At 63.9% G+C, this 27923-nt stretch overlaps 3 protein-coding genes across 6 annotated transcripts; 1 reads left to right on the top strand and 2 right to left on the bottom strand.

Moving 5' to 3' along the window:
* Window positions 1-1751: 1751 nt before the first annotated feature.
* Window positions 1752-5178, bottom strand: MIEF2 (mitochondrial elongation factor 2). Its single transcript, XM_027656541.1, has 3 exons — window positions 4996-5178; window positions 4354-4531; window positions 1752-3613 (listed from the first exon to the last, which is right to left on the bottom strand). Exons 1-3 carry the CDS (start codon window positions 5161-5163, stop codon window positions 2565-2567), a joined length of 1395 nt encoding a protein of 464 aa, XP_027512342.1. The 5' UTR covers window positions 5164-5178; the 3' UTR covers window positions 1752-2564.
* Window positions 5179-5938: 760 nt separating this feature from the next.
* FLII (FLII, actin remodeling protein) lies at window positions 5939-15740 on the top strand. 2 transcript variants are annotated; one of them, XM_027656537.1, is made up of 30 exons: window positions 5939-6057; window positions 6896-7006; window positions 8125-8196; window positions 8325-8405; window positions 8671-8756; window positions 8908-9069; window positions 9156-9259; window positions 9352-9527; window positions 9607-9764; window positions 9867-9951; window positions 10238-10388; window positions 10504-10637; window positions 10740-10952; window positions 11034-11213; window positions 11287-11369; window positions 11441-11515; window positions 11742-11825; window positions 11892-12063; window positions 12146-12250; window positions 12454-12645; window positions 12872-13060; window positions 13154-13293; window positions 13408-13633; window positions 13794-13948; window positions 14077-14137; window positions 14220-14348; window positions 14428-14534; window positions 14739-14844; window positions 14930-14995; window positions 15163-15740. In XM_027656537.1, exons 1-30 carry the CDS (start codon window positions 5995-5997, stop codon window positions 15295-15297), a joined length of 3801 nt encoding a protein of 1266 aa, XP_027512338.1. In that variant the 5' UTR covers window positions 5939-5994; the 3' UTR covers window positions 15298-15740. The 2 variants fall into 2 exon arrangements, with proteins under 2 accessions (XP_027512338.1, XP_027512336.1); XM_027656535.1 differs by having other exon boundaries at window positions 10501-10637.
* A 222-nt stretch (window positions 15741-15962) lies between these two features.
* LLGL1 (LLGL scribble cell polarity complex component 1) lies at window positions 15963-27856 on the bottom strand. 3 transcript variants are annotated; one of them, XM_027656540.1, is made up of 23 exons: window positions 27770-27856; window positions 25072-25169; window positions 22937-23018; window positions 22743-22858; window positions 22186-22344; window positions 21943-22105; window positions 21718-21853; window positions 21572-21626; window positions 21334-21491; window positions 21037-21254; window positions 20857-20924; window positions 20412-20565; window positions 19922-20026; window positions 19421-19713; window positions 19188-19341; window positions 18956-19109; window positions 18574-18857; window positions 18072-18336; window positions 17872-17986; window positions 17673-17767; window positions 17439-17562; window positions 17277-17356; window positions 15963-17080 (listed from the first exon to the last, which is right to left on the bottom strand). In XM_027656540.1, exons 1-22 carry the CDS (start codon window positions 27848-27850, stop codon window positions 17278-17280), a joined length of 3156 nt encoding a protein of 1051 aa, XP_027512341.1. In that variant the 5' UTR covers window positions 27851-27856; the 3' UTR covers window positions 15963-17080; window position 17277. The 3 variants fall into 3 exon arrangements, with proteins under 3 accessions (XP_027512341.1, XP_027512339.1, XP_027512340.1); XM_027656538.1 differs by having other exon boundaries at window positions 22728-22858; window positions 27770-27850; XM_027656539.1 differs by having other exon boundaries at window positions 17673-17761; window positions 22728-22858; window positions 27770-27850.
* Between the last annotated feature and the right edge of the window lie 67 nt (window positions 27857-27923).

Raw genomic sequence — 27923 nt, 5'->3', positions numbered from 1 at the left:
CTGCAGTGCTCAGGAAAAGCCTTCATTTTAGATAGTCACTGAATTTGAAACAGAGTTCTTCCTCAAACTTTGAGACATGCCTTTGTGATGCTGCTAGCTGATGAAAACTATTTTTGTCAAACAAGTTTCTTATTAAAATACTATTTAATTTTTAAATTTGATGTGGTGACACCTTAACTCGGCCTTGTTATTTCTTCCTACTTAAAACAGTGAAGCTTTTACTGCAAAAGCATCCACCCAAATCTTGCTCTTTCCACTCACTGGAACAATGCAGGAGCTTTCTTGGCAGACACTCCCTGCAGTAATTTAGAAGTGAACTGCAGAGGGGTAGGACAAGTGGTTTTATCTCACCAGCTGGATCTGCTGCTGTGCTGCTGCCCCAGGACAGGCAGAGCTGGCTGAGCTGAAGGGAGGCTCTGTTTTCCTGCTTGGAGTTCAGGCTGAACTCCCTGGGAAGCCAGGATGTCTCTTCCCTCGCTGTTGGGGCTTCCTCTGCACATCAAAGGAAGGAGATCTGCAGGATTCCTGTGTGCTCTGCTGCTCAGGATCCTGCTCAGGCCCTGGGCACGCAGCAGTTCCCAGGGTCAATCCTTTGGGAACTGGCAGCACATGGGGTGGGCAGGAGGCTGGAGCACCTGGAGGGCAGCAGAGGTTCACTTGAAGGTCTGCACGAGACAAGAGAGCCTTAAACCCTGCAGCAGCTCATTGCTACCAGGCCTAAATCCATGGAATTACTCAGGAGAACTTAGGATGCATTTCCCTGAACCCCTCACTCCCACCACTAACAGCTGTGCCCTAAAAATACAGACCCGTGGGCTAAAATAACAGGATTACGAAGCTTTGGAATGTGATAAAGCACAGCAGCAACCACCTTGGAATGGCAACAGCAGTGGGAAGCACTTGTGCAGGACCCAGGGAGCAGGTTAAACCTCGCTGGTGGCTTCAGCCAGGACCAGCTTTACTGGTCTAACCCTGGTGAATGCTTAGATGAGCCCTGGGAAAGTGGTACTAGCTCAGCATCCAGACAGCTCACACACTGCAGCCAGGCACTCTGGGGGGCCAGGGGTTTGGAAGAGGAGGAGGAAAACCTTGCAGGAGGGGTTTTGACCACCACCAAGCTCTCCACACAGCGAGGGGATGCCCTGGGTGGTTCCTGGGAAGGTCACCACAGCCGAGGAATCACTTCAGGCCTTACCAGGGAAAGGAGACAAACCAGAGCTGACACCAGTGTGCACAGGGAAGGTTTATTCTCATCACTAACACCTGGGAAGTGGTTTGGAGGAACAAAGTAATCTTCAGACAGGGAGGAAAAGCAGGTTTTTTTCCTCCCATAAACAAGATGATAGTTGTAAAGAAAATTAAACCACAACAGCTGCTCACGCTGAAGTCCACAGGATTTCTCCAGCTCCACCCTTGTGCAAAGCCAGCTCTTCCCATTAAATATAAGAATAAATTCCTTTGCCCTGGGACTAGAGCCAGACCAAACCCTACTAGCATCCACTCAAAAAGAAAACCAAAAAACCCCAACAAAATACCCAAACAAAACATATTTTCTTAATAAAAAGCATAAACCACTTCAGTTCTTGCAAGCACTCTGCTTACAGCATCATTCCTGCCCTGCTTCCCCACCCCATATCGTGGGGCTCCAGGGAAAAAGGACCTCAAGACAGCAGCACTACATGTGTGAAAAGGTGACCAGACAGACTGGAAGTGACACTGTACCCACAGACAGACACTGGCAGCCACCTACCCACCGGGGAGGGGACACAGCCCTGCTGCAGCCTCCAAGGGACTGACACCAGGAGCCTCCCCAGAGCCAGCAGCTCTTTTTCAGGACATCTTCCAGCAAAACACTGCGTGGGAAAAGAGCCATGAAGCCCCAGCTCCGTGCTGGAAGCAAACCCCTTCCTCGGGGGGAACAAAGAGGTAGAGCTGAGCTCACTCCTTTTGGCAGCTGAAAGGGTTTCCAAGGAATAAACCCCCAGCCCCATTTGCTATGGCCATACCACCCAGTGCCCAGACAACCACCCAGGTCATCCACAGGGCATATTTTGGATTGGCAACATCCTACAGGCAGGTGAGGCTCTGCCACCCTGTCCCAAGTGCTGGCACAGTAAGACCAAGTGCTGGTGAAAGGACCCACCCAGGGCACTGCACCTGAGGGGCCTGCAGGACAGAGCAGCAGGAAGGAGCTGCTCCCCTCCAGCTGGTCTGGGAGCACGAGGGGAGCCTGACAGCTGGGACAGGCAGAGGACACTGGGAACCAGAGAGTAAACATGCTTCCCTTGGCTCCCAGCACACGGGACTCACCTGTGGGTACTCCAGGTTCGGGCTGCCCTCGCCCCGGGTTTGGCAGAGCCTCCCAGCCAAAGGCTCCTTCTGCCAACACCCACCTCTGCTCAGGCCCGTTTTATTCACACAGGAACCATTTTTTTTTTTTTTGTCATGTAGTGCAAGAACTTTGCCTCTTACTGACTAGTCAACTAGAAGCATGGCAGCCCTCACAGCAGGGAGCAGCAGGCGGGTGAGGAACATCCCACATCCAGGAGCTCCCGACGCACTGGTCACTCCAGCAGGAGCTCTGGCTCAGACATGGCCCTGTAGAGCACAAAGCCCATCTCATCGATTTCCTCTTCCAACAGCCCGGAGAACAGGTTGATTTTGGGGTTGAAATAGGAAGGCAGGACCCCTTTCTCCAGGTAGGCCACCAGCTCCTCGAGCACCTGCTGGAACCTGTCAGCCAGGCTTTCCTCTGCCCAGTCGGAGCCGGAGTCACTGAGGTGCAGGATGACGTGGGTCACAGGACTGCCCCCCAGTTTGTGCAGGGTGGGGTGGCTCCTGCAGACACCGTTCAGGATGCGGAGGCAGCGCTGCCGAGCCCCGGAGTCGCCGGCATCCAGCTCCTTCACCTTCGAGACCTCTGCCCTGTAAAAGCTCTCGAGCCAGAGGTTTTCCACCAGTCCCTCAGGAGGAACAGCCAGAAGAACCTTGTCCTCCATTTCCACCACTGGGAAGAGGGTGATGCTCAGCTCGACCTGATCGTGTTTGACCTCCAGCTTCAGCTCCCGGGAGGCCACGACGGGGTGGATGACACACCCCAGCAGGCCGCCGATGGCAGGCCAGTTGATGGAGGCCACCAGCATCTTGTGGAGGGTCTCGTTGAGCACGTTGGAGGAGAGGTACCGGCCCACCATAAACCTGTCCCAGGGGCTGCACCCACGGGGGAAATACCCCAGGTCGACCCTCTTGATCATCCAGTACTGGGGGTTCCTCACCACGGTGTCCTCTCCCGGGATGAGGCTCCAGAGCCCGGCATCGAGGACCACGGGCAGCATGAGGTGGATGTGGTCGGCTGCCAGGACCTCCAGGCCGTCCAGGAGGGCTCCGCTGAGGAAGAGGCGGCCGAAGGGCAGCTCTGGGCACTTGCTCCGCAGGAAGTTCTGCAGTTGGGTGCTGATGCTCCTGGCCAGCTGAGGGACGAGGGACACCTGGATCTCGGGCACGGCCAGACGGCTGCTGTGGTGTGAGAGGAGCTTCTCCTGCAGCGTGAGGCAGGGCAGAGGGCTGGGCTTCACCCGAGGAGCCCCCACAGAGGCAAAGCATGCCCTGGGATCTGTGAGAAGGGATGGAAGAAGTCACAGCTCTGGGCAGATCATCTGTAACCCACAGCAGCAGCTTCTGCTGCAGCCAAGGGTGCTCATCCCACCATGTCCCTGAGAGTGTTGCCCAAACACTCCTTGAGCTCTGTCAGCTCCAGGGCCCTGGGGATCCTGTTCAGTGCCCCACCACCCTCTGGGGGAAGAAACTTTTCCTAATATCCTAAACCTCCCCTGACACAGCTCCAGCCATTCCCTCGGGTCCTGTCACTGGTCACCAGAGCGAAGAGATCAGTGCTGCCCCTCATGAGAGTCCTGCAAATGATCCTGCCCCAGGTCCAGTATCTCAGGACCTGCCCTGCACCGAGCCAGGCCGCTTTCCCACTTGGAAAAATGCCGTCTCTGTAGGCAGCTGGACAAGGCAGCCTTTGTCTGCAGCAGCTCCCGAGCGCACCTTCCTGCAGGCAGAGCTGACCCAGAAAACGAGGGCAGCCAACACCACTCCAGAGGAGACAAACCCCGCCAGCCCCTGCCATGCTGCACTGGCCAGGACACCCAGGGTGTTATCAGAGTTCCTGTCTCCACAGGCATTGCCTAAAAAGGGGCCATGGCTCAGGAGCCTCCCAGGAGGGCAGGCTCCATCGGGTCGGCTTCCCGGACACCGAGCTAAAAATAACACAGGGCTCCCAGAGTGGTGGAGCAGGGCACAGCCAGCCCAGAGCACAGCAAGGTGATCTTCCCAGCTGCACACCCTCACCTGGCACCAGTGGCCGAGCTGGGGAGAGCAGGGGCTCGCTGAGGTCTTCCCTTCTCTGCTTCTTGGGGGGCTTTGGTGTAGTCTTGATCAAGGCCAAGTCCTGCCAGGTCTCCTCCAGGGTCTTCTGCTCGGCTTTGGGATCACCTTCATCCCGAGGGCTGGTGGCTCGGTCGATCAGCTGGAGAGAAGGAAAACCCACAGGGATAAGTCGTTATCTTTGTTTCCCCTGAATTGCAGGTGACAACAGCCCCTCTGGTGCACACAAGGGGGGGACACAGCCCCACGTGGGGCTTCCACTTGGAAAAACACCCAGTTTGGAGGGCCACAAAAGTGCACATCCTCTTCCCGTGGATTTTAAGTGGAAAACAGGTGCCCAAATATGTCTTAAGCCCCAGGTGCCTTTCTGGATGGGATACTGCATCCCAGGTGCATGCTGCTCCAGGCAAATGGAGCACGGGGCTGTTCACGGTGGGAATGGGCAGCTCCACGCCCACAACACTGCTGCCAGCACCGGTGGGCATTTGTGCCAAACGCGAGGGACCAGCTCGGGAGCAGCCAGCCAGGTTTGTGGCACATCTTTCCCCACCACGCTGGGGACCCAGGCAGCAACCCTGACCCTGCTCCCGTGGGTGCCAGCCTTACCCTCTTGACGGCCAGCGTGGCGATGGCCAGCACGGCCGCGCCGCTCACGCCCAGCACCAGCCTGGCGTTGGCCAGCAGCACATCGAACACGCTGCCCAGCCCGTCGATGAGACCGCCCAGCCCGCCGTGCTCCTGCCGCCGGCCCCGCTGCTGCCAGAACGCCGCCATGGCCGCCCTGCGGGGAACAACGGGGGTCACCCGGGGCCGCGGAGGCACAGCCCGCGGGGAGGGAGGTTTTTTGGGGGGGCGGGAGGTTCCGCCGTCCCGCTTCCCTCCACCCCCGGGGCAAAGGCTCCTGCCGGCGGCGGGACGGCTGGGTGGGGCGGAGGGGCAAGGGTCACCCCGGGGAAGGGTCACCAGGGAAAATGGGCACCCCAGGGAAAGAGGGGGCATCCCGGGGAAGTGACACCCGAGGGAAGGAAGGGACAACCCAAGGAAGGAAGGGGAGCCCCGGGGAACGGACACCCCAGGAAAGGAAGGGACACCCCGGAAAACGGGTATCCCGGGGAAGAGACACCCTAGGGAAGGAAGGGACACCCTAGGGAAGGAAAGGACATTTTGGGGAAGGAAGGGACACCGCGGGGAAAAACCGCTCATGCCGGGGAAGGGTCACCCGCTCCTCACCCGGCCCTGCCGCAGCCGCCCCAGAGGGCACCGGCGGCGCTGGGGCGGTACCGCGGGCTCCAGGAGGGACCGGGACGGAGACCCCCCCGCTGCCCGGGGGGAGGCGGCCGGGCCGCGGCACCGCCGGGAGCGGGACCGGAACAGGGACAGGGAGCGGGTCCGGCCCCCCCCGCACTTACTGCGCGCCCCCCGCCTCAGCCAATGGGGGCGCGGCCCGGCCCGGCCCCGCCCACCCGCGCGCGGAAGTGGCTCCCGGCCCCGCCCAATCGCTTTCGCGCGTCACGGCCGGGGCGGGGCCGGGGGCGGGGCCTGTCAGGGCGCGGCTCCGCAGGGTCCCCCCGCCCCTCCTTTCCCGTCCCGTCCCGTCCCTCCGCCATGGCGGCCACCGGAGTCCTGCCCTTCGTGCGCGGCGTCGACCTGAGCGGCAACGACTTCAAGGTGCGGGGGAGAGGGAACGGGAGTGGGAGCGGGGACGCCCCGGCCACAGGGATCGGCGAGCCCGGGCCCCGCGCGGCGCTGTCAGGCCCGGTCCGGCCCCCCCGGGCTGGGGAATCCCGGTACAGCGGGGCTGGTGTCCAGGGTGGGCGGTCCCTGAGCCCCCACCCTCTATGGCTGGGCAACCTGCGGGCCCCCATGGGGTCCCAGAGAGACAGGTGGTCCCTGATCCTCTGCTTCCCAATCCCATTGGACTGGCGGATTCTGACCCCCAGCCCCACAGTGCTGGGGTATCCCAGCCCCTCAGTTCCCCATCCCATAGAACTAGGTGATCCCAACCCTCTCCAAATCCTAGTCCCATGAAAGCGGGTGATCCCGAACCCCAGTTCCCAATTCCATGGCACTATGTGATCCCAACTCCTAATGCCATAGGACTGGGCGATCCTGGTCCCCCAGATCCCAATCCCATGGGACTGTGTGATCCGAGCTACCAATCCCATGGGCTTGGACAATCCTGGTCCCTCACCCCCAAAACCATAGTACTGGGTGGTTCCAGCTACCAATCCCATAGGACTGGGTCATCATGGCCCCGAGCTCCCAGTCCCATAGGACTGGGTGATCCCAACCCCCTCAAGCTCCCAATCCCATAGGACTAAGTGATCTCAGCCCCACAGCCCCCAGTCCCCCAGTTCCCAACCTTATGGGATTGGATGATCCCAGCCCCCCCAACTCCTGATCCCATAGTAATGGACAATCCCAGGCACACAGGGCCGGTCAGAGTGAGGTCCCCAGTTCCCCACCCCACGGGGCAGGGGGTCTCCTCACCCTCCTCCTCCCGCAGGGCGGGTACTTCCCGGAGCACGTGAAGGCCATGACCAGCCTGCGCTGGCTGAAGCTGAACCGCACAGGACTCTGTTACCTGCCCGAGGAGCTCGCTGCCCTCCAGAAGCTGGTGAGCCCCACGTTTCAGGAGGGAATGGGGCTCCACTGTCCCGCTGGAGCCGTGGGATCCGATGGGAGCCTGCTCCCTGCCAGCCCTGTGGCTCGTTGGCGGATGCTCCAGTGTCTAATAATAGGGCTGAGCTACGACGTGTGGTTGAAATCAGATGCAGGAGCTGTCAGGAGTGGGGTTGAGACAGGCTGGTAGTTGGTTTCACCTTGTTTTCCTAGAAAACCAGAGGAAAAACCATGCTTAGATCCTATGCCCCTTAACAGATGGGAAGGGGGATGGTTAGTGTGGAGAGAATTAAGGTTTTGGGGCTTTTTCTTCCTCCTCTTCTGCTGAAATATATAAGGAGCAGGAGCTGGCAGCTGCCTGCCTTTGTTTTTTGAGTGGCTCTACCAGGCCCTTCCTTGCTGGAGCTCCTTGGTGAGCCCGTGGCTCAGCTTTGCTTTGGTGGTGTCCAGGAGCACCTCAGGAACCTCTTTCAGTTGGTTCAGTCAGACAAACACAGCACTTTAAACGCTGCCAGGAGTCCCCATCCCTGTGCCAGGTGCAGGGAATCCCTCCCTGCTGCTTGGAGCCGCGCTCCCCCTGGCCCTGCCACATGCTCGGGGGACACGGCGAGACTTAAATCCTTAAATCCTGGCATCCCGCCCACAGCCTGCCAATTCCTCCTTCTCCTGAGCAGGCAACAGCCGGGCTGGTGATACCCAGAGGAAAACATTTCCCCTGGGAGATTCCTCCCACCCCCCACCTACCCCCACATCTTCCCCGTTTCCAGGTCACCCTGTGAGAAGTGTTGATTTCCCGTTTCCAAGGACTGGGATCTGTTTGCTCAGGGACTGTGTGGGACTGCCACAGGCCAGCCCAGTGGCATCCCAGAGCAGGGCTGGGGTGTCCCAGCCAAGGCTACCCCAGGAATGAAGGATGTGAGGGCAGCAGGGGCACTCTGGGGCCAAACAACCAGTTTGAAACTGGGAGTGTCCCAGCAGCCCTGTGAGGGTCAGGGCTTCCAAGTCCCCAGTTCTTTTGGAATGGAGGAGCCCCCACACCCATGTGGGGTCCCAACTGTTGCTCTGAGCAGCCCTGGCTCCTCTCACTGGGGCTTGTCTGGGTCTTCCCTGCAGGAACATCTCTCCGTGAGTCACAACAGCCTCACCACGCTCCATGGAGAGCTCTCCGGCCTGCCCTGCCTCCGGGTGAGTGTCCCCCTCCTGCACCAGGTGTCCTCAGGCACCTCTTGGATCTGGGGGCACACAAGGATCATACCTGGCCGCCTTGGGATGCTCAGCAGGCGGCTGAATTCCTGCCCATCTCCCCTTTCCAGGCCATCGTGGCTCGTGCAAACAGCCTAAAGAACTCAGGAGTCCCTGATGACATCTTCCAGCTGGATGACCTCTCGGTGCTGGTGGGTGCAGAGTCTCCTCCTGAATCCCATTCCTGCACCTCAGTGTCCCCTCGTGCTCCTCGAGTCCATGCCTGAGCTCCAGGGAAGCTGCCTATGGGCTGGATGACCCTTTGGCAGTGCCTCCAGCCATAGCTGGGTTCCCCATATGCTGATCCAGCTCCTGCTGCAGTGCCCCCAGAGATGCCCCTCACTCCTCAGGTTTGGGAGGTGGTGGCTGGATGCAGGGCTGGGGGTGACACCTGCTTTGTGCTCCCATGTTTCCCAGGACCTGAGCTACAACCAGCTCACGGAGTGTCCCCGGGAGCTGGAGAATGCCAAGAACATGCTGGTCCTCAACCTCGGCCACAACAGGTGGGTCCAGACCCGAGGTGCCCATCTCCCATCTCCCCCTGGCCACGGCCACCTCCCTCTGTCACCGGGTGCTGCTCTCTGCCCCTCCTCGAAGGAGGCCCGGGGCTGGTGCAGCTCCCAGGCAGCCCTGCACATCCCCATATTCCCACAGCATCGACACCATCCCCAACCAGCTCTTCATCAACCTGACCGACCTGCTGTACCTTGACCTGAGTGACAACAAGCTGGAGAGCCTCCCGCCGCAGATGAGACGCCTGGTCCACCTCCAGACCCTCATCCTCAACAACAACCCCCTCCTGCACGCACAGCTCCGGTAAGACCCTGCTTTTCAGGCTGGATCCCAGTCTGCTGGTGCCTGCTCCATCCATCCTGAGGCTCTCCCTGGCCTGTGCTCCGCAGGCAGCTCCCAGCAATGACAGCCCTGCAGACCCTCCACCTCCGGAACACCCAGCGCACGCAGAGCAATCTGCCCACCAGCCTCGAGGGCCTGGTGAACCTGGCAGGTAGGCCCGGGGCCCCATGGAGCCCTGCAGGGGCTCTCCCAGCCCTGGTATGGGTCTGGCTGCTGTTGTCACCGTGTTGTCTCATCCCCCAGACGTGGACCTGTCCTGCAATGACCTCAGCCGTGTCCCCGAGTGCCTCTACACCCTGGGCAGCCTGCGGCGCCTCAACCTCAGCAGCAACCAGATCACGGAGCTGTCCCTCTGCATCGACCAGTGGACCCAGCTGGAGACCCTCAACCTGTCCCGCAACGCGCTCACCTCCTTACCTGTATGTCCCTTTCCATATGTGCCATCCCTGCCCGTGCCTCCATGGTTCTCCCTCACCCTGCCTTCTCCCCCTTCCCCAGTCGGCCATCTGCAAGCTGACCAAGCTGAAGAAGATGTACCTGAACTCCAATAAACTGGACTTTGACGGGATCCCCTCCGGCATTGGCAAGCTCACCAACCTCGAGGAGTTCATGGCAGCCAACAACAATCTGGAGCTCATCCCCGAGAGCCTGTGCAGGTAGGAAAAGCCCACAGCTGGATCCCAAGAGGGGACACACAGACTGTGTGGTGACAGGACATCACCCTGGGCTGGCCCATCACCAGCATCGCTGTTCCACAGGTGCTCCAAGCTGAGGAAGCTGGTGCTGAACAAGAACCGCCTGGTGACACTGCCGGAGGCCATCCACTTCCTGACGGATGTGGAGGTGAGCACCCAGCACCCCCCTGCCTTGGGCTGGCTGCACCACAGCCCCAGTGAGTTCCTGGGATCCCAGGGCTGTAGGGTGGGGTGGGTGAAGTGAGGTCAGGGGGGCTTGAGGCACTCTGACACACGGTTCTGCCCAGGCAGGGAGAGGACTCGGGGCTCTCTCCACATCCCCTCACCTCACCAAAGCCCAGGGTGCTCCAGAGGTCTCCGTCCCACGCCACATCCTCAATGTCCCTGCAAGCAGGTGCTTCAGAGCACTGAGGTCTCTGTCCTCTCCTTGGCAGATCCTGGATGTCCGCGAGAACCCCAACCTGGTGATGCCCCCGAAGCCGGTGGATCGGACCTCGGAGTGGTACAACATCGACTTCTCCCTGCAGAACCAGCTCCGCCTGGCCGGAGCCTCCCCAGCCACTGTTGCCGCCGCTGCCGCTGCGGGTCAGTGTGCAGGGATGGGAGGGACAGCCCCTGGAGAGCCTGGGAAATGAGCTGTGCTCCATAGGGTGCCCCACAGGTGTCTTGGCTGCCTCTCACCCCGTCCCCGTGTCCCCAGGGAGCGGCACCAAGGACCCGCTGGCCCGCAAGATGCGGCTCCGGCGACGCAAGGACTCTGCCCAGGACGACCAGGCCAAGCAGGTCCTGAAGGGGATGTCAGACGTGGCCCAGGAGAAGAACAAGAAGATAGAGGTGGGAGAGGGGCCCCGAGGGCATCACAGTGACCCTGGCCCACCCTGTGTGCCAGCAGGGACCCGGTTGTTCCCAAGTTGCTGACCTGCCCCCGTCCCACAGGAGAGCGGGGAGTCAAAGGCACCGGACCTAAAGACGAGGCGGTGGGATCAGGGCCTGGAGAAGCCACAGCTGGACTACTCAGAGTTCTTCAGCGAGGACGTGGGGCAACTGCCTGGCCTCTGTGTCTGGCAGATTGAGAACTTCGTGCCCACGCTGGTGGACGAGGCTTTCCATGGCAAGTTCTATGAGGCTGACTGCTACATCGTGCTCAAGGTAGCCGAGGAGGACTGAGGGTCCCCCACATCCCCAGCCTGGGGATGCAGCTGTCCCATCTCACACTCTGTCCTTTCCCAGACCTTCCTGGATGAGAACGGTTCCCTCAACTGGGAGATCTACTACTGGATCGGGCAGGAGTCCACGCTGGACAAGAAGGCCTGTTCCGCCATCCACGCTGTCAACCTCCGCAACTACCTGGGGGCCGAGTGCCGGTGCATCCGGGAGGAGATGGGGGACGAGAGCGAAGAGTTCCTCCATGTGAGGCCAGCCCCTGGCTCCCTTGTAGCCCCCAGCCCCTCCTCTCCCACCCTCACCCCCTCCTTGCCCCCAGGTCTTTGACAATGACATCTCCTACATCGAGGGTGGCACAGCCAGCGGCTTCTTCACCGTTGAGGACACACAATATGTCACCAGGTACTGCTGGGGACAGGGGATGTGTGGGGCAGGCAGTGCCCCATGTCCCACCATGGCTGTCCCTCCCCCAGGCTGTACCGTGTCTATGGGAAGAAGAATGTCAAGCTGGAGCCAGTGGCACTGAAAGGGACATCACTGGACCCCCGGTGAGTGGCCAGGGGACACCAGGCCCCTGCAGAAAGTGCAGCAGGGTCCACCTGAGACAGTGTAGCTGCAGCTCTGGGATGAAAATGGGCCATTCCAGCACTTTCCTACAATGATGTGGGTCCAAACCCCACTTGGCAGATGTGATGCCCTGCAGGGACCCCCAGGGTGAGGGGGACACTTGGTGCACCCCACTCTCTCCTAACTCTTCTCACGTGTCTCCACCAGGTTTGTCTTCCTCCTGGACCACGGCCTCGACCTCATGGTGTGGCGTGGGAGACAGGCCACACTGAGCAGCACCACCAAGGCCAGGTAGGGCTGGTGAGGGGGCTGGGGGTGTGGGGAGCCCAGCTGCCATCTCACCTGCTCCTGCCACAGGCTCTTCGCTGAGAAGATCAACAAGAACGAGCGGAAGGGCAAGGCTGAGATCACGCTGCTCACCCAGGGCCAGGAGACCCCCGAGTTCTGGGAAGCACTGGGGGGGCAGCCCGAGGAGATCCGGCCCTGTGTCCCTGATGACTTCCAGCCCCACAAGCCCAAGCTGTACAAGGTGGGGAGCTGTGTCTGTTGGGCTGTGGGCACTGCTGGGGTCCTGCAGCCCCCCCTCACCTGTGTCCTCGTCCCCTCCGCAGGTCGGCCTCGGTCTGGGCTACCTGGAGCTGCCCCAGATCAATTACAGGCTCTCGGTGGAGCACAAGAAGAGGCTGAAGGCTGATCTGATGCCAGAGATGCGCCTGGTAGGATGGGGCGGGGAGGTTCTCCCAGTCTGACCAGTGAAACTGGTTTCATGCCCTCTCTGCCTCCAGCTGTGCCCCGGGAGAGGCAGGTTCGGCCAGCAGCGCCTGGCTAGGGGATGCTCTGCTCTTCCCTGCTGTTGGGAGCAGGCAGGGTGTTTTCCAGCTGGGAATGCCTGACCCTCTGTTCCCTGGGATGCCCTCAGCTGCAGAGCCTGCTGGACACCAAGAGCGTGTACATCCTGGACTGCTGGTCCGATGTCTTCATCTGGATCGGGAGGAAGTCGTCGCGGCTGGTGCGGGCGGCGGCGCTGAAGCTGAGCCAGGAGCTGTGCACCATGTTGCACCGGCCCAAGCACGCCATGGTCACCAGGAACCTCGAGGGCACCGAGTGCCAGGTAGGATACAGACCCTTTGGATGGGGTGCTTGGGTGCCAGGGAGGGTGCTGTGGCCCAGGGTGTGTTATCTGCTCCCCAGTTTACACCTTGAACATCTGGAGGTGTTCCAGAAACGACGGGATGTGGCACTCCGTGCTCTGTCCTAGTTACTAGGTGGTGATCGGTCAGAGGTCGGATTCCATGATATTGGAGCTCTTTTCCAACCTTAATGATTCTGTGATTTAGGTGTTCAAGTCCAAGTTCAAGAACTGGGATGACGTCCTGCGCGTGGATTACACCCGGAATGCCGAGACGGTGCTGCAGGATGGTGGCTTGGCCGGCAAGGTCCGGAAGGACGCCGAGAAGAAGGACCAGATGAAGGCCGACCTCACGGCGCTCTTCCTGCCCCGGCAGCCCCCCATGCCCCTCAGCGAGGTAGGGCTAGGGGCTCCTGTGAGTCCTCCCCCCCGGCATGGGCTGGGTGCTCGTGGAGGGGCTGGATGTCTGACAGAGCACGTGGGGTCACAGGCAGAGCAGCTGATGGAGGAGTGGAACGAGGACCTGGATGGCATGGAGGGCTTCGTCCTGGAGGGCAAGAAATTCGCTCGCCTGCCCGAGGAGGAGTTCGGCCACTTCCATACCCACGACTGCTATGTCTTCCTGTGCAGGTGACACCCAGCTTGTGCCCACTCTGGGGCTGTTGGACCACCTTGTCCCCCACCTCCCTGCCCAGGCCCCCAGCCTGCCCCATCCCTCACACCACTCCCTGTTCCGGCCCTCAGGTACTGGGTGCCAGTGGAGTACGAGGAGGACGAGGAGAAGAAGAAGAAGGGTGAAGGCAAAGGGGAGGAGGAGGGTGAGGAAGAGGAGGAGGAGAAGCAGCCAGAGGAAGACTTCCAGTGCATCGTCTACTTCTGGCAGGGCCGGGAGGCCTCCAACATGGGCTGGCTCACCTTCACCTTCAGTCTCCAGAAGAAGTTTGAGAGTCTCTTCCCTGGCAAGCTGGAGGTGACGCAGCTTCTTGGGTGACACGGGTACCCCTCTCTGCTTCCAAGGCTGAGGGCAGGGGACAGCAGAAGAGATGGGGGCTGGCAGGGGGGTGCAGCTGGAGCTTGGGGTTGCGTTTGGGGGGGTCCCCATGGCCCTGCTGACACCCACCCCTGTCCAGGTGGTGCGCATGACCCAGCAGCAGGAGAACCCCAAGTTCCTCTCTCACTTCAAGAGGAGGTTTGTGATCCACCGGGGCAAGCGGAAGGAGCGGGCCAGCCCTCCCCAGCCCAGCCTCTACCACATCCGCACCAACGGCGGGGCCCTCTGCACCAGGTCAGTGCTCCGGGGGCTGCTCTGGGCCAGGCAGCACCCACACGTTCCAGGGTCCAGGTGGAATACCCACCGGTGGGCACAGCTGCCGGGTCTCCTGCTGATCTGTGCCTCGGGGGCTCCTTCTCTAGGTGCATCCAGATCAACACGGACGCTGGTCTGCTCAACTCCGAGTTCTGCTTCATCCTCAAGGTACTGCTCGGGGCTGAGCATCCTCAGGGGTGCCTGGGTGCCCTCCTGCCCCCCTGGGCAGCCCTGACTCTGTGTTCCCCAGGTGCCCTTTGAGAGCACAGACAACCAGGGCATTGTCTACACGTGGGTGGGCCGGGCGGCTGACCCTGACGAGGCCAAGCTGGCTGAGGACATCATGAACCACATGTTTGATGACTCCTACAGCAAACAGGTGAGTGGGGCTGAGCACCAGCTTACCTGAGTGACAGGGACCACCCAGGCCACGCTCAGCCCTGTCCCTGCCCTCACAGGTCATCAACGAGGGAGAAGAGCCCGAAAACTTCTTCTGGGTGGGCATTGGGAGCCAGAAGCCCTACGATGAAGACGCCGACTACATGAAGCACTCCCGGCTCTTCAGGTGGGTGCTGGCCCAGGGAGGGCTGCTCCAGTCTGTTGGTTCCCTTCCTCCCACAGAGCCCAGGCTCCTCCTCTCCCATCTCTGTCCATCCCTTGGGAATCAACAAACCAAAACAGAGCTGCTCCATCACGTCCATTCCCTTTGCAGGAGCTGAGTCCTAGCAAACTCATGCCTGATGCTGTCCCCTTCTGGCTCTCCCCACAGGTGCTCCAATGAGAAGGGTTATTTCTCCGTGTCAGAAAAGTGCTCGGATTTCTGCCAGGATGATCTGGCTGATGATGACATCATGCTGCTGGACAACGGGCGAGAGGTGAGCTGGGGGGCAGGAGGCTCTCCTGGGGCTGGATCTTCCAGTGGCTCCATGTGCTGAGCCCAGCTGCTGCTCCTTCCCACAGGTCTACATGTGGGTGGGCACCCAGACCAGCCAGGTGGAGATCAAGCTGAGCCTCAAGGCATGCCAGGTAAGGCCTCCCTCCTTCTCCAACTTGGGGCTGTAGGAGGGAGGATTTGGGCACTTCCATCTCCCCTCGAGGCCCTGGTCAGGGTGGTGCAGAACTCCTGGGCTAGGGAATGCCAGCCCTGGTGGTGGGCGAGGGCTGGGGACCCCCACGGCTGTGCTCTGCCCCAGGTCTACATCCAGCACATGCGCTCCAAGGACCCCACGCGGCCCCGCAAGCTCCGGCTGGTGCGGAAAGGCAACGAGCCCTGGCCCTTCACCCGCTGCTTCCACGCCTGGAGTGTGTTCCGCAAACCACCTGCCTAAGGACTGGGGGCACCTGGTGCTCCGGCCACAGCCCCCCCCGGCACGGCCGGATCCCGGCACCCTGCGCTGCCGCACACGCCTGCTCCCAGCCAGGCTCGGCTTGGAGCCGCTTCCCCCCCGAGCCGGGGCCAGTGGGGAGCGCTGGGGCTCTGTCCCCCCCTTCTCCTGGCACAGGGCCCCTCCCCTTCCAGGGGGGCCCCTGTTATGCCCTGCTTGGGGATGCTGCTGCCCCAAACCAGTGCCGAGCTCCCCCTGCGACTGGGGGACAGGAGCGATTCCCAGTGTGGGGGGAGGATGCTTTGCTAAGGAGAACTGGGGAGAGCCGGGGGCTCTCAGCCCTGGGCCTTACAGCTGGGGGATGTACAGCTGTCCTGGGGGATGGAACCCTGGCAGGGATCAGCCCATCAGGATCATATCAATAAAGGCTGCACTTCTCACCCCAACGCTGTCTCAGGCTCTGTCTCACTCCCAAGTGGGGTCCTGCCCACCCTGATCCTGCCCCTCAGGGGAACCCCAGCACTCACCTGGCTCCAAGGCTCCCCGAACACCTGCAGCCCGGGCAGTTGATATTAAATGCTTTATTTTCAATATTAAAAACCAGTATTTTTAATAACTAAACAATGCTAAATTCATCTTACCAAAAAAAAAAAAACCAAAACAAAAACCAACAAAAAAAACCAAAAACCAAGGATGAGGTGTGGGGGGGGTTCTACCAGGGACGCTACAGCCCCGGCCTCGGCCGGCAGCGACGGAGCCCGACCCCCTCAGCCACACATGTACCGCAAGAGAGCCCGTGGGGGGGCCACAGCGGCCCTGGATCCCCAAAAAGAGAGGGGCAGGGACCAGGCTGAGCCCCATGGGGACAGCTACCATGGGCCAGGGGACAGAGCCGGCATCACCACATCCCCCTGGGAGGGCAAGGCTGGGCTCAGAGCCCAGGGGGGGATTTGGCACAGTGAGACCCCCAGGGTGGGGCAGCCCAGCCTGGGGCAGGAGGGGGCTGGGGCAGCCCCATCTGCCCCCCCCACCCAGCACCAACACGGACCAGGACCAGGAGCTGGTGTGTATTCCCACAGCATGATCCCATCCCAAACCCACCCGTGGCAGGAATTAGTGTCAGAAAGGAGCAGCAGGCACGGAGCCCAACCTGGAGAATAGCCCTTGGAGAAGCCACTAAGAGAAAAAGGCCACCTGTGACCCCCCACTGTGCCCCTCCCCGGGCTGCTCAAGGCCTCCGGTGCCTGCCTGGGAGCCAGGGGGTCCCCGCTGGGCTCCTCTGGGAAGGGGACAGTCCCTGTATGGCAGCCGGAGCTGGCAGGGGACGGGGCTGTAAACTGCAGGGAGCCGGGCATGTAAACACAGACCAGGGTATGGGGGGGCCGTGCCCAGGGGCTCCCGGCCCCCCACCTCCCCGAGGGACCAAAACCGGCGGACAAGGGGGATCCCACGAGCCCCAGCCCTCCCCACGGAGCCGGGGAAGCAGCAGCATCCCCCAGGAAGGGGGCTCTGGAGCAGGGGATAGTGACACTTGACCGTGTATAAAAAAGAAAAATATCTTCCCCGGGAAGAGTTTGTGCCCCACAGGCCCAGCTCAGGGGTCCAGGGCCGGCGGCCAGGCAGGGAGGTGTGGGGGAAGGTGCCGGAGCCAGGGCGCGCCGGCGGCCGGCGCGGTGTTAGAGAAGAGGCGAGTCTACGTTACATGGGGAGGGGGCGCGGGGGGTCCAGTCGAGTCGCGCATCCCGGGAATCCGAGCACTGAGATGGGTCAGGGAGGCCGGCGATGCCTGTGGGGGACACAGCCCCTGAGAAGGGGACCAGGGGGGCCCGGGACACACGTCCCCCCTGCTCCCCTTCCTCCACAAGCCCCAGGGACCACAGCACATTCCCATTCCTCCCACGAGGAATTTGGATGCCAGGGCGTGGCGTTGGGTTCCCAGGTCCAAACCCCACTCCCACCCCAGGGACCAGCCCCTCACAGACCTCACTTGATGAGGATCCCCGTGGGCCGGGCCTCGTCCTCGCTGGTGTTCCTCAGGTTCCGCTCTGCTTCCTCTGAAGACCTGGGGCAGAGCAGGGTCAGGGGTGGCTGAGGGCACTCCCACAGCCCCTTGGCACCAGTCACCCCATTCCCACCCCACTCACGCCAGGAAATCCTTCACTTCCTCCACGGTGGTGTCCCCGGTGGTGTCCAGCGGGTTCTCCAGGCTGCTGTTGGGGGAGTCAATGGGGCCAGGCGAGAAGGCAGCCAAGTGCTCCTCGGGGGACCCTGGAGAGCGATGGGGACGAGAGGGATTGGAGGCAGCCAGGCCATGAAGCCAGCCCCAGAGCAGAGCCCACGGGACATGGTGTCCGTGCCGGGACAGGGGGATCACTCACGGTCGCTGTCGGAGGGGGAGTGCCGGCCCTCGGGGCTGCGCGGGACGTGGGTGCCGTTCGCCTGTGGCAGCTTCGGTGTCGCCATCAAGCTGTTGCTGGAAGGAACGGGATAAGTTACATCCAGAGCCGGTGCCAATGGGGTGGGTATACAGGGCTGCTGCCACAGCAAAGCCCCCCACGCCCCCAGGGCACGTCCCACCTGAGGCAGGAGGTGTCCTGGAGCCGGGCGACCTCCAGCCGGCACAGCGGCTCCGTCACGTTCCTGGCGCTCAGCGAGAAGCGCTCGAACTCGGACGGCGAAATTAGGTAGAAACCTAGAGAGGAGACAAAAGGGAGCCTCAGGGGGCTGCAGCAAAGGACAACGTCCCATCGACATGGGATGTCACCTGGTGCCCTCACCTTGGCCATGCTTGGTGAAGACACAGGAGGCGATGCCGCTGATGTCCTCCTTGCGGATGCAGCCGTAGTGGACCTGGGGCCGCAGGCTGGGCACGGTGAAGATGTGGATGTCCCCCAGGTTGGTGAGACAGGCCAGGCAGTTCTCCAGCCGCTCCTCGGAGCCGGCGCTGGCCAGGCTCACCAGGGCCACCTTCCGCACCCGGCAGCCCTCGTGTGCCGTCAGCTTGAACTTGGTCTTGGCACTCACTTTGGGCAGCGTGAAGACCTGGGAGGGGGAGAGGAGCCAGGTGTCAGAGGGGAACAGGAACCTGTGGGGTTTGGGTGGGCACCTGTGCCCTTAGGAAAGGGCAGCACCTTCCCCTTGGATCCACCACTCCAGGGACAGGCATAGGAGGGCTCCCAGACTTGGTTGGTCACCTCGAGCCCTGTTCCTCCACAATGGGGACGCAGGACATGTTGTGTCCCACCCCCTCCACAGCAGGACAATGAACCCCACGCTCACCTTGAACTGCTCCTCTGAAGAGATGAGCATGGAGTGGCTGCCCTGCATGTCGGGGGCCTTGGCGAGGTCCCGAGACACCTCGTAGGGCTCAGGCAGGGGGTTCCCCCGCCCATCCAGCACTGCAATGGCCACCACTGGCGCCCGGTGCATCAGCTGGATCTCCTTCCCCAGCACCGCCTCCACTGCCCGCTCTGAGAACTTCTCCTGCGATGGCACCTCCAGGGCGTAGGCAAACACCGACCCCGAGTTGGTCCCTGCCCACATTGTGGGGCCGTGGTGGGCGGCTGCAGGGGTGGGAGCAGTGTCAGAGCCCCCTCCCCAGAGCATGGCACCAGCCAGACCCAGCTCAGGGGCTTTTCCCAGCGAGGGAGGGGGATCTCACCGTCGCGAAGGAAGGTGTCGGCAAAGTAGAGGCACCGCACGACCCCCGAGAGCGAGTCATCGGCCGAGCGGGGCTCGATCCGCCGCTGCACCGGCGTCATCTCCACCTCGGGGGGCCCCGCCTGCTCCGCCAGCTGCGCGTTGGCCTCCTGCACCTGGGGAGGGGGACACGGGGTCAGTCCCTGCCCGGCGAGGACAGGGACCCGCCGTGGTGGCCCCCGCTCCCTGCCCACCTTGCTGGAGGGGCTGCTGGCGTTGAGCCTCTTCTTGCCAGACACACGGCTCTTGCGGATGCGGCGGAAGGACTGGCGCAGGGACTTCTTGAGAGACTTCACGCGGGACAGGGGCCCCTCCATGGCCAGCGAGTCGTTGGGGTGCAGGGTACACCTGTGGGCACCGATGCTGCTCAGCACCCAGACCCCACCACGTCGCTCTGGGGTGTCCCCAGAACCGAAAGCCCCCATACCTGGCCAGCACGGGGTTGCGCCGGTAATAGTCGAAGAGCCCGAAGCCGTGGCTGGTGCCGAAGGCCACGAGGTTCCACTCAGAGTGGAGGGTGACAGCAGTGACAGCAGCAGGAGGGACACACTGCACCAGCACGCTGGGCTGGAAGCCGGAGGCGAAGTGCAGGGGGCCGTTCCGGGGGGCCAGCCGGTCGTGGCCCTTCCAGGTGAAACCCTCACGGTCCTGCAGCAGGTCCACTGTGGCCACGCTGACCGCATGCTCCGACTTCTCATCACTCAGTTCCATCACCAGCACCTGCAGGGACAAGCATGGTTGGCGGGACACACGCTGGACCCTCCAGACAGCCACCTTGCAGCATGCCACACGCTAAACCCCGTGGGTAGGAGCCCTTCAGGGACAGCCATGGGGGTCTGTGGGGTCTGCAGCCCCCACCATGCTGTGGGTCCCCAAGTGGGGAGCTGAGAGGTTCCCAGGAGCCCCCACTCTGCTCTCCCTGCCCTACCTGCCCTGCTGTGCCTGCCACCACCATCTTGGCCGTGTACTTGCAGAGTGCAATCTTCTGCACGCCCAGACGTGGGTCGTCGCTGTAGGGATCAAAGCAGCCCACCTGTGGGGGGGAACAGGTGAAGGGGGGCTGGGACCCTTCATACAGCTGTGGGGTGGGCCCCCCTGCACCCCCACATCCTCCCAGCAGCTGTGGCACATGGCAACACGCCCAGGGAAGGTCTGTCCCCACGCACCCCCCAACTCTCCCCCCTCCACCAGGGCAGACCCGCGGGACGGGGCCCACGGAACAAACGCCCCTTGTGTCCCCACGGTGCGTCACACGGCAGCTGTGCCCTGAGCCGGGGGACACGTCCCCGGGGCACAGCCGGGACGGCTCCGGCAGGTGCACCCCCCGTGCCCGCCTCTGGGCTTGCCCCCCTCTGTGCTGGCAGAGCCAGGGGTGTGCTGGGGTCCATGGCAGTGCCCCCCTGCCCTGGGCACCTCACCTTGCGGAACGGCGGCCACTCCTCCTCGCCCGCCTGGTTGAGGCTGTCGTTGTGCTCACAGTCTGTCTGGAAGATGCTGGCAGTGCCCAGCTTGTAGAGGGGCTTCAGGGAGACCCCCGAGGCGTCCCAGAACCGCACCGTGCCGTCCTCGTGCCTGTGCGGGGGGGCCCTGTCAGCACGGGGCCCCGACATCTGCCCGGCTAACAAGAGCTGCCTGTGTGCTGGCAGCCACTGTGCCAGAGGGGGGGACAAGGGAGGACAGCGCAGAGGGTGACACACTCATGCCAAGCAATCAAGCTGAACGAGGAAGGGCAGCCCACCCCAGGAAGAGTGGCTGGGCCTCACCACCACCCCATCCCAATCCCCCACCGCAGGAAGGGGTGAGGATGTGTGTCCCCCAAGTTTGGGTTTCCCAGGCCCCCCTCCCACTTGCCAGGCCACTCACCCAGTGAGGAGAAGCCCCCTCTGCGTGGGCTCCTGGGCCAGGTTCTTCCCCCCATCGATGGGCCAAGCCTGGAGGGAGGGATGGAGAGTGGATGGAGGGAGGGAGGGAGGGAGGGATGGAGCCCACCAGCCCAGCCTTGGGGGCTCGGGGGTCTCCCTCCCCACCACCCCCGTCACTGACTGCAGAGGATTGCCGGGGGCTCTGCTGCTCGCCGACACTGACGATCCTCTCCCAGAGCTTGAGGGGCACGTTGGAGACGTGGCAGGAGCAGGTGATGGCAGAGGAGTGGAGGGGTGCCAGGTACGGGGCAGGGATGGTGGGCCAGCCTGGCGTCTGGAGGTCGATGGCCACCAGCTCCTCCTCCACCAGCACCACGAGGGCTCGGGGGTTCTCAAAGCCTGGGGAGAGGGGAGATGGCTGCAAGGAGAGACCCCCACACCACCACCCGCTCCCCGGGGTGGCCCCAGCTGCACGTACCTCCCTCGGGCACCTCCGCGCCCTGCACGGTGAAGAAGTCGATGACGCGGGAGGTGAAGTCGAGCGTGGCCAGGCTCTGGCCCTGCAGCACGCTCACACAGTGACGGTCACCGTAGCTGGCCCGCGGCATCCCCCCACTGAAGATGATGAAGGGGTTCCTGGGTGGGAGAAAGCAGCTTCCATCAGACTCTGGACCCCCCTCGTGCCCCCTGTGCCCACCTCCAGCCCACCCACGTACCCCGACTCGCAGGTGCGCCAGAGGATTTTGCTGATGGCTTTGCAAGGGAAAGGACCTGAAAGGAAGACACCGACCCTGTGGTTGTGGTACCAGGTTGGGGGAATCAGCTCCCAGCCCCAGAGGCCCCCCAGATCCCCATCCTATACCATAGGGGATGGTGGACATGACGGGCTGCTGGGTCCTCTGGCCGGTGCCGCTCACCGCCCACACCATGTACCCGCCGTCGCTGTGGGAGCTGACGATGCTCTTCCCGCTCTGCTCCCAGGCCAGGCTCTCCAGCTGCTGTGGGGGTACACGGGGGGTTCAGTACCAGGATGAGGACACACACACACAAGGTCACAGCCCTGCCAGCCCCCTGTCAGCCCCAGTACCTGGTTCCCCAGGAAGAGGTGCTGGACAACACGCGTGCTCTGCTCCCAGAGGACCACCAGCCCCCGGCTGTACCCGATGAGGAGCCGGCTGCCATCACGTGGGTGCTCCTGGATGGATTCCACTGGCCCCAGCGCCTTCCCGCAGCGGTAGTCATCGGGGACACTGCGGGGGGACACACACACAGGGGGTCAGGGGGGACTAGGGGTGGTGGGGAGGGGGCACGGGGCCTGCAGGGCTCTCACCTCTGCAAAATCTCATCTGGGAACAGCGTCTTGTCCTCCAGCAGCGTCAGGGTGGGCAGGGTGAGGAAGTACACAGCACCGCCCTCGGTGCCCAGGCAGACCAACGTGCCGGCGGACATCGGCAGGACCACTGTCACCCGTGTGATGCCGGGGGAGCAGCTGGAGGGGGGGTTGGAGGCTGTGTGAGCACCGTGCAGACAGTGACTCCGAACCTTCCCTGCCCTATCTGTGCATCCCCATTCCCCTTGGGCCCAGGAGAATGGGGACAGGGACGGCCTCAGTGCTGGCAGCAATTAGAGCCATTAATCATTCCAGGGCCCTACCAGCACGTACAAAAAGCCCAGGGCTTCGCTGCATTCCCCCAGCACCCCTGTCGGGATTGGAGGAGGATCTTGGTGGAGAAAACACCACCACTGAGGGGACCTTGGCCACCGTCCCGCCGGAGCAGGGCGGCTGCTCCCACGCGCCGTTCCCAGCCGGCAGCGGTATCGCTTTGGCCGCAGCCCCGCGGGGGAGCGGCCGGGACCCCCCCAGGCAAGTACTTAGTGCTGCCGGACCCTGGGCGTCCCGGGAGGCCGAAGCTGCGCGTCTCTTCCAGGTGGGAGCAGCCCTCCTTCTGGCAGACCTCCCAGAGGTGCACCGTGTTGTCATCCAGCAGAGAGAGGAGCCAGCCCTGAGGATGGGGGGATAATAGTGGGGTGTGGGGGGGTCCGGAGGGCTGCTGCCAGGCCCCCTCAGGACACCCACGTACCTGGCCAGGCAGGAAGTGCAGTTGAGTGACAGTGGCTGTTTCCTTGTGCAATCCCGTCAGCTCCACGCCCGGCGCACCATATCTGGGGGGGCCGTCAAAGAAACAACAAGGGTAGAGCCCCCCCCGCCCCGAGTGAACCCCAGGACCCCCCCCAGTTCCTCTAGGTCACAGTTCTGCCAGCAGGTGCCAGTTTAGCCTCCTGTCCCTGGGAGAGCCAGGGCAGAGCATCCCTGTTGTGCCACATATCGGAACCGGCCTTGGCACCACTGTCCTCAGCTGAGATCCACCAAGAACCTCGGTCTGGGACACTGCAGGCCAGGCTGGGATCCACCAAGCGCTTCCAACTCCAACCGGGACGTCCCGGGTCAGGCTGTGGCCAACACAGGGCCGGGGTGGGTGTGTGAGAGGCGCCGGGAGCCCCGGCACGCACCGGCAGCGGGGTGGGGTTCGGCATGCGCCGGCACAGCCTCACTCACCCAACTGGTCCCGGCTCCTTCAGCGACGCCACTCGGCAGGAACCGGGGCAGGACCCACACAGTGGCTCCAGCACCGCACGGAGCACCCCAGCCTGGCATCCCCAACACCCCCCGGACCCAGCCAGCTGCTCCCCCCAGCACGGTGTCACCGGTGCATGGCACAGCCACGCCTGGGCACGCCATGTGCCGGGGGTCCTCGCCCCCAGCTGCCTCCTGGTGCCCTCAGCACAGGGAACCAGTCCGTCGGCTCTGCCCAGCCGGACAGGCAGGAGCTGTCTGGCAGTGCCCAGGCACAGCAGAGCCAGCAGACCCAGACAGGAGCCACGGAGTTTTGGGGAGAGCAGACAACAGGGTGTGCCAGGTGGAGCATGCAGGGGGCTCTGACTGCTAGGTAGAGGGGGAATGCCACCCATCCTCGCTCATCCTGGGGTCTTTCCCCACCAAAACTGGTGCCGCCAGCTGAGAGCCCTTGGGACAAGCAGCTCAAGAACACTAGTGTATGGGACAGGGGTCCAAGCCCAGGGACCCCAAGCTGCCCCAGGAGACCCCCCCAGGCGATGGCATCCCCTCGATGCTGGACTGCCCCTGCAGCCAGATCCACCCAGCCCGGCTGGGGAGTACCCATGGGTGCCCCCACTAACCAGTAACGCCAGTCAGGCCAGCTCCGGCTGCCACCTCACCCGGCCCGGCTTCCCCAGCACCGCCAACCTCCAGAAGCATCTTTTTGGCAGCAGCTGGAACGGGGCTGGGTGGGCATGGGCTGCAGGATCACACTGGTGGTACCACTCCAAAACCACCCCCGCAGAGGATGCTCGGGGCACCGCAGCCCCCGCAAGGGCAGCCCCACAAGGGTGGGGGGGGCTCAGCCGGGACCAGCAGCCCCGGGCGGGCAGGCGAGCGGGGCGGCCGGCGACGTCGCGGCCGGGCTGGCACCCGGGCGGCCCCGGCAGAACAAAACACGCCATCTTTGTGCTCGGGAGGCCGCGAGCCGCCGGTCTGGGGGAGGGGGAGCAGCGTGGCCCCCCCCGCACCCCGACCCCGACCTCGCTGCGGGCGCAGCCGCCCCCGCGCCCCCACCCCGCATTCCTGCGGCGCGGGGCCCCCCGAGCATGGGCCGCATCCAGCCCTGGCCGCCCGCCAGCAGCCCTCTGAAGTCTCCCTGCACGCTGCCGGCAACAAAAGCCCGGCCGGCGTCCCCTGCTTCGGCCCCCCACCCGGGACCGGGCTCAGCGCCCACCGCAGCCCCTCACCCGGCGCCGGGCCGGCCAGAGCTCCCGCTGCCCACCCCCTGCCCCCCCCGAGGGCTGCGTGAACGAGGCCAGGATGCACAGGAGCCCCCCGGGATGTGGGGGTGACACCGGGAAGGACCCCCACTTGGGATGCCACCCAGGACGGCCAAGCCCCTTTGCCCCCCTGCCCCCCCCGATGTTTTGGGTGAGGTGGGGGTTTCCTCCAGCCTCCCCTTCCCTGCCCGGCCCAGCTGCAGCACAGCTGGACGGGTGGATGGACGGATGGACGCCAGCGGAGCAGGGGCTGCCGGATGGGCCAGAAGCAGCACAGCCACGTCTCCAAGCATTCCCCAGGATGGAGAGAGCCAGAGGAGTCCAGAAGGGCTTGGGGGGGGTCCTTACCTCCTGCTCATAGGGGGGAAAAGGATACAGCTTGACGGCTCCTGCCTTGGTGCCGATGGCCATCACACGCAGCACGGGGTCGTAGGCCAGGGCGCTGGGCTGGCTGGGGAAGCCGTGCTCCACTGTCTGCCACGGGGACAGGCAGGTCAGAGCGGGACCCTCCATCACTGACTGCCCCCCAGACATCTCCCACGGCTCCCTCTAACCCCCACAGCTCTGATCTGCACCAGCCTGAGCATCACCCCTACAATGGGGGATCACAAAGATGCTGTCTGGTCCCCCACTGCCACCAAGGGGGCCCTGGGGAGCGGGGACATCACTTCTCACCCCATTTCTACTCAGCAACCTAAGAGCCACACTGAGGACCGGAGTAGGTCTGAGCTTGCACAAACCACTTCACCACCCACCGGCCTTTTCAGATGTGACCCCCTGCCCGAGGCAGGGACACCCCAGGAGGGGCGAGCGGGACCCCCACCGTGGCATCACCGGGGGTCCCCGATGCCGGGCGGCAGAACCAGGTGAGCGGGACCCGCCAGCACCCGGGACGTCCCCGCTGGAGCCGCGTGCCGCCCGCGGGCACCTTCCCAAGGAAGTCCCGGCCGGCGATGGCGTGCCTGGACTCGCCGGCAGGGGAGGGGCTGCCACTTGGCAGCGGGGGGACGCGGGGGGCACCCACCGCCCCGGCCCCGAGGGGACCGCAGCGCTCCCGGGGGCAGCTCGGCTGAGCAGCCACGGCGCGATCAGACGATACGGAGCCCGCCGGAGCCAGACTGGCCGGATCCTGACCTGCTCCCTTTGTCTGGGGCATCCCGAGAGGCGCAGCGGGGCGGCTTTTCACACCCGCCGGCGGCAGCCGTGATCACCCAGCTCCTGCTCCCCTCCCAAGGGACACCTTCAGGAGCGTGACAACGTCCCCAGCCCATGCAAGGCGCCCCAGCCTATCCAAGTGGGTCCCAGCCCATCCAAAGGGTGAGGTAGTGGATGCTTGTGGGTGCTGATCCCTATGGCAGCCCCACCCAGGGTCACCCCGATTCCCCCCAGGATGCACGCTGGGCTGGAGGAAGGAGCTGGGACAGCAGCAGCGCAGGGACGCCACAGTGATGCTTTAGGCCGGGGTCCAACACGATGACAGTGGCAAAGCCTCCCCAAAAAGCGCTGTCCCGGCTGCTCCCAAGCACTCCCAGCCCCGGACGGGGGCCCGGCTCAGCCCCCCGCCCGCAGCCCTCCCTCCCGCCCGCAGCGGGGCCGCATCCGGCAGGCTGTGCCGGCCGGCCAAGGCGCGCTCCCGGCCAAATTACAGCAAATCCCAGGCAGATCTGGAGCTCGGGAGGAAAAACAACCGTTAATGGGAGGCAGGTGGGCAGCCGGCGGCCTCAGCACTGGGACGGTCGGAGCGGGGCTGCCCCCGGCCCTCCCCCAGGACATCCCACCGGCACAGACCCCACAGGATGCCCCCTCGGGCAGGATCCAGCCATGAGAATGTACTCCCCAAAAACGGGGGGCTCCAGCTGGGCTGAGCCTTGCACCCCGGCCAGACCCCCTCCGGGGGGGTCAGGGCTGTGCTGGGCAGGGGCTGCTGGCTCCGAACTTACCCCACAGCACACCCCGACACCTCCCAGCTCGGCCCCACCGTGGGACAACCCCGGGATCCCTCTGGTGCACGGCGGGGAGTTGGGCAAGTACCCAACGGCAGTGCTAGGACGTGCCAGAGGATGGACAGACACGGTTTGGGCTCATCCAGGGGCCACTACCGGTGGTCTCCTACCCCCCGGGGCCATCGCGGGAGGGTGGTCCCAACGCCGCGGGGCTCCCGGGATGGGGTGCAGGGAGTCCCAGGCGGGCACCCGCCGGCACAGCCCGATGCCCTGAGGGAAAGGTCCCCCACCCCACGGTTCGCAGGGTCCCTCCAGCGTAGTTTGATGAGCTTGGGGGCGTCCCCCACCCGAATGAGGGAACCGAGTGGGAAACGTCCCCAGTGCCCAAACTCTGCGAGTCCGATGACCCCCAAACCCCACAGACACAATTTGGGGTGCAAGGGGATCAAGCCTCGGGGGTCATCGCCACAGCCCTTCCTGCCGACACAGGGGGTCCGGCACCACCAATATCCCACTCCTGCGGGGATTGGGGCGAGGGCCTGAGCCCCGCACGGGGGGTGCAGCCAGGGATGCTCCAGGGCCAGACAGGGTGGGGGACCACGGGACACCCCGAAACGCCGGCGAGCGAGGCCTGGGGGAAGCCCCGGGACAGGGTGAGTGTGGGAACAGGGACGCTCCGGGAAGGGGCTGGGAGAAGGGATGTTGCGCCGGTGCGGGGGTCGCATCCTGCCCCCGTGCACTCCGCGGGAGAAGCGCAGCCCCCCGGGGCGCATCCCGCACCCGGGAGCTCCCGGTAGCCACCCCCGGGGGTGTATCCTCCCGCACCCCTGATCCCGGGGGTCCCCCGCCCCGGCAGCCCCGTCCCACCGAGAGTGCCCCCTCCCCGGGGGTGCCGGGGGGTCCCGGTGCGCGGCTTCCCGGGGATTCACGGTGCTCCAGGGGGAGGCGGTGCCCTGCACGCCGCCCGCCTCCCCGCGGGCAGCATCCCGCGCCGTGGGGTCCCGCAGCGCCGCGCCCCCAGGGACGGGGGGTGCCCGCACACCGCACCCCGCCCGGTGCCTCCCGATGCCTCCCGGTGGTCGCCGCCCCACCGGGACCCTCCGCCGCGCCCCGCGCTCGCCCTGGACGCACCTTGCTGAAGGCGAAGAGGTCGTGGCGGAGGCGGTCGCGGTGCGGGTCGGCACCCTGCCGCCGGAACCGAAACTTCATCATGGTGGGGCCGGCGGCGGCGGCGGCAACAGCGGTGGCGGCGGCGCGGTACCGGGCGGGGCGGGCGCGGCCGGCG

This window comes from Corapipo altera, unplaced genomic scaffold (genome assembly GCF_003945725.1).
Source record: "Corapipo altera isolate COAL_440 unplaced genomic scaffold, ASM394572v1 104, whole genome shotgun sequence".
Taxonomy (NCBI): domain Eukaryota; kingdom Metazoa; phylum Chordata; class Aves; order Passeriformes; family Pipridae; genus Corapipo; species Corapipo altera.
Note: the sequence above shows the minus strand (reverse complement) of the source record. Positions and strands in the feature narration are given on the sequence as shown.